The sequence below is a fragment of the Phyllosticta capitalensis genome, assembly GCF_038381095.1.
Source record: "Phyllosticta capitalensis strain CBS 128856 chromosome Unknown BKA78scaffold_1, whole genome shotgun sequence".
NCBI classification, from domain to species: domain Eukaryota; kingdom Fungi; phylum Ascomycota; class Dothideomycetes; order Botryosphaeriales; family Phyllostictaceae; genus Phyllosticta; species Phyllosticta capitalensis.
Genome location: NW_027117439.1, coordinates 2,377,935 through 2,389,905, shown reverse-complemented (window position 1 = coordinate 2,389,905; position 11,971 = coordinate 2,377,935). Strand labels below are relative to the sequence as shown.

Genomic DNA, 11,971 nt, shown 5'->3' with positions numbered 1-11,971 from the left:
GGAACGGAGACATGCGGGGACGGCGCATCTCTCCAGGTCCAAGAAACGACGCCAGACAAAAATAACAAAAATAAGCAGCCGCCAATCTGTGGCGCCATCTGGACTAAGATGCAATTGCACTCCATGGATTATCTACACTCTACACTTTTCAGCATCCACGGCAGCTCCTCATCCTCTCGCGGATGACTTTGTCGGAAACGCAAAAGCTGGAGCTTGCGTAATGTAGCCCAGCATCAAGCCCTTGACCATGTCCATGACCATGCTCGGGAAGGTTGACGCCTCTGCCAGGGCACTCCTCAGTCTGCCGTCGAATAATGGGCACTGATATGGCTGCATGGATGCCTGATTTGGCCATGACCCGAATTGACCCATCTTCGTGATGCTGCGAAAAGAACAACAATTTTTCTCATCGGCAAGTACGGCAAAACAAGTTCACAATAATGGTTGCATCTGCCAATGGCCTGTCACAGGATTTGCAAACTGCCCCCGCGGCGCGGGCTGCGGCCGCCGTAGCACTGCACCCCAAGCTCCCCATGTCAAGGGGCTTCGCAACTGAGAGCGGCGGCCTCCGACAGTCGATGGCGTGAGCTACACAACCAACATTGGCCCCTCATTGGACTGGTGACCAGAAGCTGATTGATCGAGCATCGCCAGTCAAAGGCACATGGCGATGTCCGCTTCACGGTGCCCTCCGATAAGGCATCCTCAAACGACTACATAAACGTTAGCGGCATTCCACCCGCTGGCTGCATCCCAGGTCAAGAAGCTACTCTACTCCCACCTTGGCTTGGTTGCGTCAATAGTTGCCCACGCGTCTTGCTGGTCTTTGTACTAGTCCATACTACCTCGCTATACACATTTTTACTTCTCTCTACATATCCACTTCTCTTCGACTGCCTCTCATATCAACCCGAGCTTTATCTTATCACCATGTCCCAGCTCAACTACGCGCGCTACGGCAAGGACAACGTCAGGCTGTACAAGGTCCACAAACACGACGATGGCACCCAGTCGGTAGTCGAGCAGACGGTACGCGTGCTGCTCGAAGGCGACATTGAAACCTCGTAAGTGGCAGCTATGCCCAAGTCCGCCCAGCTCTTTAGACTATAGCTAACGCTCCAACCAGCTACACCCAAGCCGACAACTCTGTCGTTGTAGCCACCGACACTCAAAAGCAGACCATCTACATTCTTGCCAAGCAGAACCCAGTGACTCCTCCCGAACTCTTCGCCTCCATCGTCGGCTCGCACTTTGTGCAAACGTACCCTCACATCCACGGCGCCCACGTGCGCATCGTGACGCACAAATGGAGCCGCATGAATGTTGGCGGCTCGCCGCACCCGCACTCGTTCCAGCGTGACGGCGCTGAAGTGCGAACGGTCGACGCATACGTGCGCGAGAAGGGCGGCATCTCCATCACGTCGGGAATCGACCGACTGCTGGTTCTCAAGAGCACCGGCTCCGCCTTTTACGGCTTCCACCGCGACGAGTACACTCGCCTGCCCGAGACCTGGGATCGCATCTTGAGCACAGAGGTCAAGTCGACCTGGGACTGGGCGACGTTTTCTGGACTCGACGACGTCAAGGCCAAGGCGTCGAGCTTCAACAAGGCCTTTGATGATGCGCTCAAGATCATCCTGGAGACCTTTGCGACGGACAACTCAGCCAGTGTGCAGAACACCATGTACAAGATGAGCGAGCAAATACTGGCGGCCGCTCCGCTGGTCGAGCAGGTCAGCTTCTCGCTGCCGAACAAGCATTACTTTGAAGTTGGTGAGTGCTGCGACAACTACTATCCAGCTCTTGGAACAGGATCTAATTCACCAATAGATCTCAGTTGGTTCAAGGGAATCAAGAACACGGGCAAGGATGCCGAGGTCTTTGCGCCGCAAACCGACCCCAACGGCTTGATTGAGTGTACTGTTGCCCGCAAGGGCGCAAAAGCGAAGCTGTAAAGTACGAGTCGATGTCTTGCATTGTCCAATTTCGCGCACGATATCACTTTGCGAGAAAACGGCGTTTTGAGATTTTGGTTTAGTCTTTCAAATTGATACCACCTGAATGCAAGAGCGAAGACAAACGTGACGTGACTGCGTGCTAGATTTGAATAGATATTTCCGGCTCATAATCTCCACCTGGCTCAAAACATTTCAGTGTTGGCTTCTTTTCACTAAGCCAGAACGTCATTTGATTCCGCCCAACATTTGCTCTCTTGAGAAGCTCTTGCCTTCCAGCCTTTGCTGAACGCTTCGATTTTGATATACACGCTCCATGCATGCCTGATATACCTCTGCCTCTTCTGAACCTGTGCCAAAGAACCCAAACGCCGCCGTCTCGTACCAGCCGCTTACCGCGGCGTCGAAATCGTCTTTTTGACCTCCTCGAGTTTCGCTATCGACGGCACGGTTTGCCCGTTGAACTTGATGATGTTTGCCTTGTACGGATTTGAGTCGCCTTCGAAGCCTAGGACGAGTTATTTGTCAGTGAAAACACCGCCTTTAATTTCAAATTTCTGCCCCAGAAATCCGATCCGCCACGCCTAGTCGTCGCTGGGAAAAAGCTCACACTTCAACCTCGCCAAACGCTCCTTGCGGAGACGGTTCTTGGGCAACATGCCGCTGACGGCACGCTTCAAGATCTCGCCACCTCCCCACTTCTTCATGAGGCGGTCCATGGTGATCTCCTGCAGACTACCCGGCCGCGTGTTGTGGTGATAATACATCTTCTTTTGGCGCTTCTTGCCCGTCGTCGTCAGGTCCTTGCAGTTGGTCGCAACAACATAGTCTCCGCAGTCAGTTGACGGGTCGAAGATGGGCTTGTGCTTGCCCATCAGAGTCAGCGCGATCGATGTCGCGATGCGTCCTAGTGGTCGCGAGTCGGCACCGACGTCGACCTTGTGCCAGGCGCGCGAGTAGGCGAGACGGGTCTAGGAGACGCGTATGTTAGTCTCTGGTCTCTAATATCTTTGGATTGGTCGGAATAGGTCCGCGGACGTGGACCGCGGAGGCACTGCTGTCTAGATGGGTGCTGCGGCGGAGGAGGGTCGTACTTTGCCGATTACTTGCGACATTATGAGCGGAAACTTGCCCCGGTGGGCTCAGGAACCGGAGATCGAGGAATTGACGTGCGCGAAGGTTTGAGCCGGGTAGTCGGCCGGTGGAGCTCGGTGGTTGAGGTCGAATGTGATAGTACCGTAATGCGGCAACTTGGTGTTGCAGTTCGGCGCTGGACGGGAAAATCGAGCCAAGACCTCTCTCGGCAGACGCGGACCGGAGCTGGGGCGGAGGCGGAGTTCCGGGATCCGCTAGCACGGCTACCCCATTGGGCAGTTAGATCTAACCAATTGTGATGGTCCAAGTTGGAGCGTTTCGAGCCACTTTTTTATTGAGAATAATGATCAAACCGTAGTCATTACTGGACAGGGAATGGTGAGGGAGTTCTGAGTACATAGTTAGTGTCACTACTGAGGGGTCCTCAAGGGCAGTGCATTCTGTGCACCTTTGGAACCTCACTTTGATGTCGTGAGCATCTTCTGACAGATTATTTCATTGCACATGCAGGAGGGAAATCAAACGCGCAGCAATTTTACAGGACAAAACATGAGAGACTCTGATCTGATGTGAGCACGGAAAGAAAGAATAGCCATCTGCAATGCAGAATCCACGGCTAGCCATTGGTGCATTAGCTCACAAGGACGCCAGCGTAGAGGAAACAGTCACAAGATAAATGTTCATGTCAAATAATTGACACCTGAAAAAGCACCAGAAATAGCAAAAGCTGCGGGAGTCGTTGTCTGAGGTTCCTCTTTTGACAGCAACTTGAGCCGCGCGACCTTGCCCGATTTCGGCCAGGGCAGCGGGCGGTGAGGCAGCGGGGTGCGGGACGCCAGGGAGCTTTGATGATAAATCCGCTGGCGCAAACGCGACTGCCCGCTGCTCCGCACCACCGCTCGGCAGAAGGCGTGTCCCAAATGGCCGGGTTCTCGAAGATGCCACGCCAAATTCCACAATCGCGGCGACATTCTCTCCCTGCTCGTCTGCTTCCACCCGTTCTAAATCTGCAAACATGAGCGCAATTCCCCCGTTCCAGGTACGTCGTGGCGCATAAACATTGCTAGCAGACCCTTTGCATTGACACGGCTGTCAGACCACCTTTGCGGTCCCTCTCAGCTGTGAGAGCTGTATCAAAGATGTCCAAACCTCCCTGTTCAAGGTCCCTGGTAAGCTCGCTTCCGCAGCTTATGCACATCTTCAGTCGAGCTGATTGAACGGACAGGCATCAACAAGGTCGAGGGTGATTTGCAAAATCAACTCGTCTCCATCGAGGGAACTGCCTCACCTTCTTCGATAGTACAAGCAATCCAAGAATCAGGCCGAGACGCGATTCTACGCGGCACGGGCGCGGCAAACAGTGCAGCCGTTTGCATTCTCGAGAGCCACAGCCCTACAGTCGAGAACAAAGTCCGCGGCCTTGTCCGTATGGTCCAAGTTGCGCCAAACATGACCATCATCGATCTTAGCCTCCGCGGCATTTCGCCCGGTACCTACTATGCAACGGTTCGCGAGCGTGGCGATATTTCCGAGGGCCCCGAGTCCACCGGCGCCATCTGGGAAGCGGTAAAGGCCAAATCCGAAGGCAAGCCGGTGACTGCCGCGAGAGGTGTTTTCGGGACGGTTGAGGTTAGCAAAGGAGGCGTGGGCACCATCTTTTTGGACAAGCCGATCCAGATTTGGGAAATGATTGGACGCAGCATCGTGGTCGCCAAGCAGCAAGAGGGCAAGCTCGACAAGAACGACCCGGACACCCTCGTTGGCGTCATTGCCCGCAGCGCTGGCGTTTGGGATAATGACAAGACGGTCTGCTCGTGTTCGGGTAAAACAGTGTGGGAAGAGCGCAAAGAGCAGGTGGACCGTGGGATGCTCTAAGCAGCAGCAGCAATACGATGCCACGGTGGGTAGCGAAAGAAATGTCAGCTTCAAGACTTGATGTCCTCAATTGGGGCGTGTGGGGAGCTTTCGAATTCGGATTGCCAAACGACCAAGTCCCAGCGCGTCACGACAGAGAGCATTCGAGCACCCCGTCCCAACGTTGACATTTCTTCTTGGGTCCACTCTGTGCCAACATAGGGCACTGCAGCTGTTGCAGCAAGACGGCACCCCGGGCAGCAAGACAAGATTTCATGCGCACAACGTCTCGTAGAGAGCTGAGGACCTCTGTGACATCAGATTTGTTGGTGCTAGTGCTAACCATTTTTGACGACGTAACAGACACAGTCTTAGGTTGAAGCAGTTTCAGCAGGCAGGCGGCGGACGTGATGTTCCTGGTGACGTTGTGGTCGTCGCGGAGGCGCCAGCGCCAGCAAAGCGCACGCAGGGCACACGAACAGCGCAGCAAAAGCGGCATGCGAGGGACGGTGAGATGTGGAGAGAGCAACATCTGCAGCGAAGCGCAGAAGTGGAGTGGATGGCTGCGTAGCCGCCGTGATGTCGGCCGTGTGGCCAATGACGATGGAGGAGCCGCCCCGGCCGAGGTGCATCTCACAGCTTCAGCGAACCCGCTGGCTGATACGCCTGCAGTCGTGCAACGCCGCGCTGTGACAGCCCTGCTCATGGCGCCGCTTGGCCTCGAACCAGCCAGTCAATGAACGTCGACGATGCCCGCACTCTGCTGCTGGTCCAATTCCGACTCGAATCGCTAACTAACCCTCTACACCACCCGCATGCCAATTCCTCCTCTCCTTTCACGCCTACTCTCAGGAAGGCCTACCTCCTCCCAGCGCGTCGCCATTGCCTCTCGATCTTTTCACTCGCCCTTTGCCTGTCCGCCACCCTGCAGGCAATAGTGTCTAATCCACGGAGCCCCACCCCTCTCCACGTACCTGGCGGCTAGATAGCCCCAGTGGCACATATACCACGTCCTGGAACAGCAGAGCCCCTAGAGTCCGTGACCAAGGCCATCCCAACGTGAAGATATCTTCCCTGCGCTGTTCTCCAGCGGCTGCAGCTCCCCGTTTCCACGAGACATCTTGCACATGAGCTTCCACTGAACGAACGACATGTCTCTTAAGCAGGTCAGACACGATTCGGCATTTCCACGCGACTCAACTGATTTTTTGCAGGAAATAGAAACTTGGGTTGCAGCGCTGGCCGCTTACGACAACAATGAGTTCGACGAAGCGTTGCGATTATTTGACAACATCGCCGACACATCCAAAATTTTGTTCAATTGCGGTGTAATTCACGCGACGCTGGGAGAACATGAGAAAGCTGTGAGTATGGCAACTGTGATAAGACCAGGAGCTGCTGACACGTCCTAGGTCGACAGCTACCAACGCGCGACGCGTTTGGATCAATACCTCGCCGTGGCATACTTCCAACAAGGCGTTTCTAATTTCTTAATGGGCGACTTCGAAGAGGCGCTTGCGAATTTCAACGACACTCTACTCTACCTCCGCGGCAACAACAGCATCGATTACGAGCAACTAGGTCTCAAGTTCAAACTGTACTCATGCGAGGCTCTGTTCAACCGTGGACTGTGCTACATCTACTTGCAACAAAAAGAGCCCGGTATGCAGGACTTGATGTACGCTGCGCGGGAAAAGGTCGTGCCAGATCACGACGTGATTGATGAGGCAATTCGGGAAGAGGCAGAGGTAAATAGGACCCGTGACTTTCAGGAGGCTTCGGCTGACATCTCTAGGGATACACTGTCTTTTCGATCCCCGTTGGAATCGTGTACCGTCCAAACGAAGCCAAAGTCAAGAACCTCAAGGCCAAAGACTATCTCGGGAAAGCTCGCCTCGTCGCTGCAACAGACCGAAACAACGCGTTTACGGGATTCACAGGGGCCGAGCTGAAGAAGCTGAACGAAATCACCAATGTCAAAGACGACAGACCTGAGGAAAAGATTTCGTATGCTGCGACAAATCTGGTTAAGCCCGGTCTGACGAGTCGCTCGAGACAACAATCCGAGCCGCCAATCACCCGCAACGTATTCCCGCCAACCCCTCCTCCAGAAAACGATTCCAGAAGACCGCCATCACCGGGTGGCTACAGCAGTCGCTCACAGTCTGTTGTCAGCCGCAAGCCTGCCCCTCTGGATCTCGGACGAGCTGCGTTTGAGCAGCCGAAGCCTCGAGTAATGCCTTCTCGTTCGGCTTCTGAGAGACCAATGCCCAGCAGACAAATGTCGACGTCTTCACGTAGTACCGCATCCTCGCGAGGCTTTACCTCAGGCCCCATGTCTAGCATGTCGAGCAGAGACATTGGTCGCATGCGCAGAGACGGAAGCAGAGAGCGGGAAATGGGACGAGAAATGCGCAGAGAACCAAGTCGAGAAAGAGACATGCGCAGGGATCCTAGCAGAGAAAGAGCGTTACGCAGAGAGCCAAGTCGCGAGAGAGTGGAGAGGGACCCGATTCGAGACATGAGACGGATCAAAGAGGCAAGAGAGCCAATGCCACGACAGCCACAAATGATGATTTCAGACGACGAGGACGAAGACCCCTATGCGGAAGACTTGTACGACATGTACGATCGGTCGTACAATAACATGAACTACACTTCTAGCAGCACGCGGTCTCGTTCCCGGCCTCAGAAGCCCATGTACATTGAGGAGGAGGAGGAAGAGGAGAATCCGTATTCGCCCGATTCTGTCTACGAAGTGGACTTTGAGATGGTTCCCTCACGCGGCGCAAGACGGCCGTCAAATGCCGGCATGCGCGGCGCACCTCCTTCCTCAGTGTCGCGTCGCAGCGTGCCGACCATCAAGACAATTCGTGTCAAGGTGCACGCCGACGATACGCGCTACGTATTCATCGATCCAAACGTGCGCTTCGACACTTTCTCAGCGCAAATACGAGACAAGTTTGCGTTGCGGCAAAACTTCAAGATCAAGATTCGCGATGACAACGACATGATTACGATGAGCGACCAAGAGGATTTGCAGATGGCCATTTCGAGTTGCAGTACCGAGGCGAAGAGAGAACGGAAAGAAATGGGGAAGATGGAGGTAAGCAAGAAGCTCCGATTGACCCTTTGCCATTCGATATCTGACATTTTCCGCAGGTGTGGGTGCAGCAGATTATGTAGGTTTGGTTCTACGTACTTCGACTTCGCTTCTACATCAACGCGGCCACGACGACAATCGACTTTCGATGATCGACGGACAGCGATATTTTTGATCATACGGATACCTTTTTTCCATCCCTTTTAGTCTTCCCAAGATTCATACATAAACCCCCACTTGATGACACCCTTGCACATGTATTTCAGTATCCCCTTGGGCGTTCGGTCTCCCGTTTCAGCATCACACATTCTGTGTCATGTGTCAACCACGATCCAACCAGCGCGGTAATCTGCCGCGCCATTTGTCGAAATCCCCACCTAGTACCACGTCGTCTTTCTCACAACTTTTCCTTTTCTTGTCACCTTTCTCTTCTTTTGCGTCTCGGTCTTCCTCTCGATTCACTTTGCAGGCGTCGTTTCTGATGATACTCAGCGAGCATGATACAAAGCAGCATGTTCGGCGGTCTCCTTGGCGGCGATACAGCAGGAGCAGTCATGGCAGTAGTCTGGGCATGAGCAGCGACTACGCCTTTTTTGAAAACAACAACCACAACAACATTTCCAACAAGAATATCAACACAATCAAAAGCGACGATAATACTGCCACGGTCAGTGGTAGTAGTAGTGGCAATAGCAGCAAGGTGAACCTTGCCGCACACTTGTCCTATGATAGCTCGAATAGCGGTGTCGGGAGCACCGGCAGCAGCGGTACAAGCACTTCCAGAACTCCGGCGCCATCGTCCTCTTCTTCGTCTCCACAACGCCGCAGTACGCAAATGCTTCGTCGAAGTCTTAGCTGGATCCGGAGCTTTTCGCTGAATTAAAGAGGGCCGGCGACGATAACGCATTGGTCTCCGGCTATCCGCTCTGAGAGGCGGGGAAAATCTATGTCAAAGGTCAGGAGGGAATTTCCAAGGCAGAAAGGAGACGAGTTTCCTTGCATTGTTCTCTGGGTGGCATTAATATCACAGCGGGCATGAGCGAATATGCGGAAACAAAACAACTCTCCTCAGTAATATTGATTATCCAATTTCTCTAAACATCCCTTTTGCCGCTGCCGCTTTGATGCTGCCATCGCCATTATGCCCTTTTTTCAAAAACGCTCCTCCAACACGCTGTTGCCTTCACAGCGCTACTCACAACCTTCGGCATTGCCTGCCCGCACTCGTTCCAATGTCCCCCATGCACTCGGCACCGAGTGCTGCTCCGGCACCAGCTCCTCCTTCCCTATGTATCCACGCGCTCCTTCCGCTTCCCGACGCACCTAACCACCCCAACCGACCAACCGTCCACCCAATCCGAGCAATCCTTCCGAGTCCGACTTCGAGCCCGACTCGCCGTCCCGTTCCGCTGCATTCCTGATCGCCATTCTTCTGCCTTCCTACCTGCGCGCCTACTGCCGACACGGCACTTGCGCACGCCTGCCTCGGTTTCCGAAACATCGGCGCTTGCGGGCGGCCTTCTTGAAGCGGCGCAGTTCGGACGGGCGTCGCGTGGCGTGACGTGCTGCGGCTGTTCGTCGTATCAGATCCCCGCGTTGTGTTTGCTCGGCCGGAGGCGGGCGTGTGTGCGCAGGTGGGAGACATCAGATTATGCGATGGTCAAGGGATGCAGGGAGATAGAGACAATCGGGGGAGGAAGAATAGGAGGGGCAGTGCGAGGGTGAAACAGATTTTGCCGTGCATGGCCGATGTGCCAGGGCGGGTAGACAGGTACCAGGTGCGTAGGCATGTGATGGGGGCAGTATTGTTGTGAGGTGTGGCTTCTGGAAATGGAAGGGGTTGTGGTGAGAGGATGGGTGGGCGGCTAGGTAGGCTGAGATGAGAGGAAAAGCTGGTGAAATGGGCGTGGTTGGATTGACGGATTCGTGCAGGGCGCTAAGAGCAATTGGCCGTCGTGAGTAGGCAGTAGTAATGGCAGAATCAGGTGATTGGTGACGCTGTCCACGGTGCTGGTGCTCGTCTTGTTTCTACTTCGTTTCGTCTCACCTTGTGTCGTCTTGAGATCGCCAGCTGTGTTGTGTTGTGTTGCTGACGGCATGTGTTGATTTTTATCGCAACATCTTCACCCCAGGCGAAACTGGGTACAGCTGTAAGGCGTCGAACGAGCCTGAGGCACAGTTGTGAGCTAGTACTGTGCGCGCATTACTTCAACCAGCAGTTTGCTGTGGGGAAAGTGGTACTTGAACGTTGAGGAGGCATAGTGCGACGTGCCGTGTTTGTGGGGTCAGTGGGAGGAATCAGGGGTAGGTTGGACCAAAAGAAAACTTGGTGGTTCCACAGCGGATCGCCAGTCATTGTCAACTCCAAGGCGGGGAGAGGTGCTTGAGTGCTTCCTGTATACGTACATCCTGGCCGAGTGATTTGAATACTCGCCATGGATGGGACTTCTGCCCCGAAATCTTGAAGTTGAAATTTCTTTTGCCAACCATGCCTCCGCCAGAGGAAGCTAAGATTAAATACCACGCAGGCTACACCAGCTTGAGTTGAAAGCCGGCTCCACCCTCTTCCCTTGACGAAAAAATCCCACTAAAGTCCACGTCACCTCCAATTCTGGGCGCGTCTCCTCTTTGGGGTGCTTGCGGGCTTGCCCTTCTCCGCCTCTTCTCCTGGCCAGCCTTGCTCGGAAAAGTTGGAAACATGGCCGTCGACTTTGGTCTGGGGTTCTCGGAGAAGTAGGCATGCTTCAAGACTTCAGAAGCCGTCGGTCGTGAGTCTGGATTCAGGGAGAGCAGGGATGTGAGAAGTGAGGAACCAGCAGCGGTCAGGAATGGAAACTTTGAGCGTATGACGGCGCCCGTTGTTTGCGCATTGCGTGGAAGACGAAGTGATTTGGCATTGGGAAGACGTCGAAATCCTGGCCAAGTGTCTTCGGTGGGTATGCCGCAAAGCTCGAAGATCTAGATAAGAGTTAGTTATCTTACATCTCACGCAAAATTGATTGCAATACCTTTGATAATTCATCGACCTCGTTCTTGCCTTGAAGGAGCGGCTCCTTTGTCAACAGCTCGCCGAATATGCAACCCAAGCTCCACATGTCGACAGCCTGGCCATATTCTCTGGCTCCAAGGAGGAGCTCGGGCGCCCGGTACCAGAGCGTAACCACCAACTGGGTAAGATCCGGCGGTGGTGGATCGCCCACGTACCTTGCCATGCCAAAATCGGCAATCTTGATTTCGCCCCGGTTGTTCATAAGGATATTGGACGTCTTCAAGTCTCGGTGAAGAATCCAATGATCATGCAAATATCCCATGGCGCTGGTCAATTGCAGCATCAACGTCTTGATTTCTGATGGCAGAAATGGCTCTGGCATCTCCTCCTGTAGTGTCTTGAGGTCGTGCTCTAAGAACTCCATTACGAGGAAGACATCATTCAGAGTGTCTCCGACAACGACCTCCCGCAAATCCACGACATGCCGGTGTCGCGACTCCTTGAGGCATTGGATTTCGCGCAGCGCTGTAACGGGAAATCCGTCGTTGAGATTGTCCATTTTCAGCTTTTTGAGCGCCACAACTTCACCTGTAGCAGTCTCCCTCGCGCGCGACACCCATCCATATGACCCCTCCTCGATGTGATTCAGTCTCTCAAAGTTATCCACCCGGCGACATGGTCCCCATTCGGGCGCTGCAAATCTGAGCAGCTTCCGTGGCCGATCCTTGGCTTCCTGCGGTTCTTCTGGTGCAGGCGAGAGCTTTCTTCGTTTCGACGGTCGATCGTCTTGTGTGCGCGCGGCGGCTTCGGCTTCGGCCTTGCGTTCTTCAGCAGCTCGGGCTGCCTCTTCCTGCTTGCGCTGCTTCTCGGCTTTGGCGCGTTTTTTCTCCTCTTTTTCGCGTTTACGCTGGGCTTCAAGCTCAGCGTCCTCCTCCTCATCAGCCCATCGTGATTTGCCGGCCATTGTCGCACTCG

General features: G+C 54.2%; 7 protein-coding genes across 7 annotated transcripts; 3 read left to right on the top strand and 4 right to left on the bottom strand.

Annotated features, from left to right (window-relative positions):
• Nucleotides 1-930: 930 nt before the first annotated feature.
• On the top strand, nt 931-1,955 carry BKA78DRAFT_291480 (uncharacterized protein; the record flags this gene model as incomplete). Its single annotated transcript, XM_066885903.1, has 3 exons — nt 931-1,064; nt 1,127-1,773; nt 1,801-1,955. 3 exons carry the CDS (start codon nt 931-933, stop codon nt 1,953-1,955), a joined length of 936 nt encoding a protein of 311 aa, XP_066749530.1.
• A 114-nt stretch (nt 1,956-2,069) lies between these two features.
• BKA78DRAFT_302893 (mitochondrial 54S ribosomal protein uL13m) lies at nt 2,070-3,333 on the bottom strand. Its single transcript, XM_066887491.1, has 3 exons — nt 3,050-3,333; nt 2,566-2,926; nt 2,070-2,463 (listed from the first exon to the last, which is right to left on the bottom strand). The coding sequence occupies exons 1-3, from the start codon at nt 3,068-3,070 to the stop codon at nt 2,348-2,350; spliced, it is 498 nt and encodes a 165-aa protein (XP_066749529.1). The 5' UTR covers nt 3,071-3,333; the 3' UTR covers nt 2,070-2,347.
• Nucleotides 3,334-4,065: 732 nt separating this feature from the next.
• BKA78DRAFT_348854 (superoxide dismutase) lies at nt 4,066-4,925 on the top strand (the record flags this gene model as incomplete). Its single annotated transcript, XM_066890702.1, has 3 exons — nt 4,066-4,089; nt 4,147-4,219; nt 4,276-4,925. The coding sequence occupies 3 exons, from the start codon at nt 4,066-4,068 to the stop codon at nt 4,923-4,925; spliced, it is 747 nt and encodes a 248-aa protein (XP_066749528.1).
• A 1,130-nt stretch (nt 4,926-6,055) lies between these two features.
• Nucleotides 6,056-8,090, top strand: BKA78DRAFT_348853 (uncharacterized protein; the record flags this gene model as incomplete). The annotated part of the gene is made up of 5 exons (XM_066890701.1): nt 6,056-6,070; nt 6,119-6,268; nt 6,317-6,652; nt 6,700-8,010; nt 8,067-8,090. 5 exons carry the CDS (start codon nt 6,056-6,058, stop codon nt 8,088-8,090), a joined length of 1,836 nt encoding a protein of 611 aa, XP_066749527.1.
• A 335-nt stretch (nt 8,091-8,425) lies between these two features.
• On the bottom strand, nt 8,426-8,914 carry BKA78DRAFT_291476 (uncharacterized protein; the record flags this gene model as incomplete). The annotated part of the gene is made up of 1 exon (XM_066885902.1): nt 8,426-8,914. The coding sequence occupies one exon, from the start codon at nt 8,912-8,914 to the stop codon at nt 8,426-8,428; it is 489 nt and encodes a 162-aa protein (XP_066749526.1).
• A 207-nt stretch (nt 8,915-9,121) lies between these two features.
• BKA78DRAFT_302889 (uncharacterized protein) lies at nt 9,122-10,065 on the bottom strand. The gene has a single exon (XM_066887490.1). The coding sequence runs from the start codon at nt 9,650-9,652 to the stop codon at nt 9,203-9,205; it is 450 nt and encodes a 149-aa protein (XP_066749525.1). The 5' UTR covers nt 9,653-10,065; the 3' UTR covers nt 9,122-9,202.
• A 471-nt stretch (nt 10,066-10,536) lies between these two features.
• Nucleotides 10,537-11,960, bottom strand: BKA78DRAFT_244186 (kinase-like domain-containing protein; the record flags this gene model as incomplete). Its single annotated transcript, XM_066884011.1, has 2 exons — nt 10,537-10,965; nt 11,016-11,960. 2 exons carry the CDS (start codon nt 11,958-11,960, stop codon nt 10,537-10,539), a joined length of 1,374 nt encoding a protein of 457 aa, XP_066749524.1.
• Between the last annotated feature and the right edge of the window lie 11 nt (nt 11,961-11,971).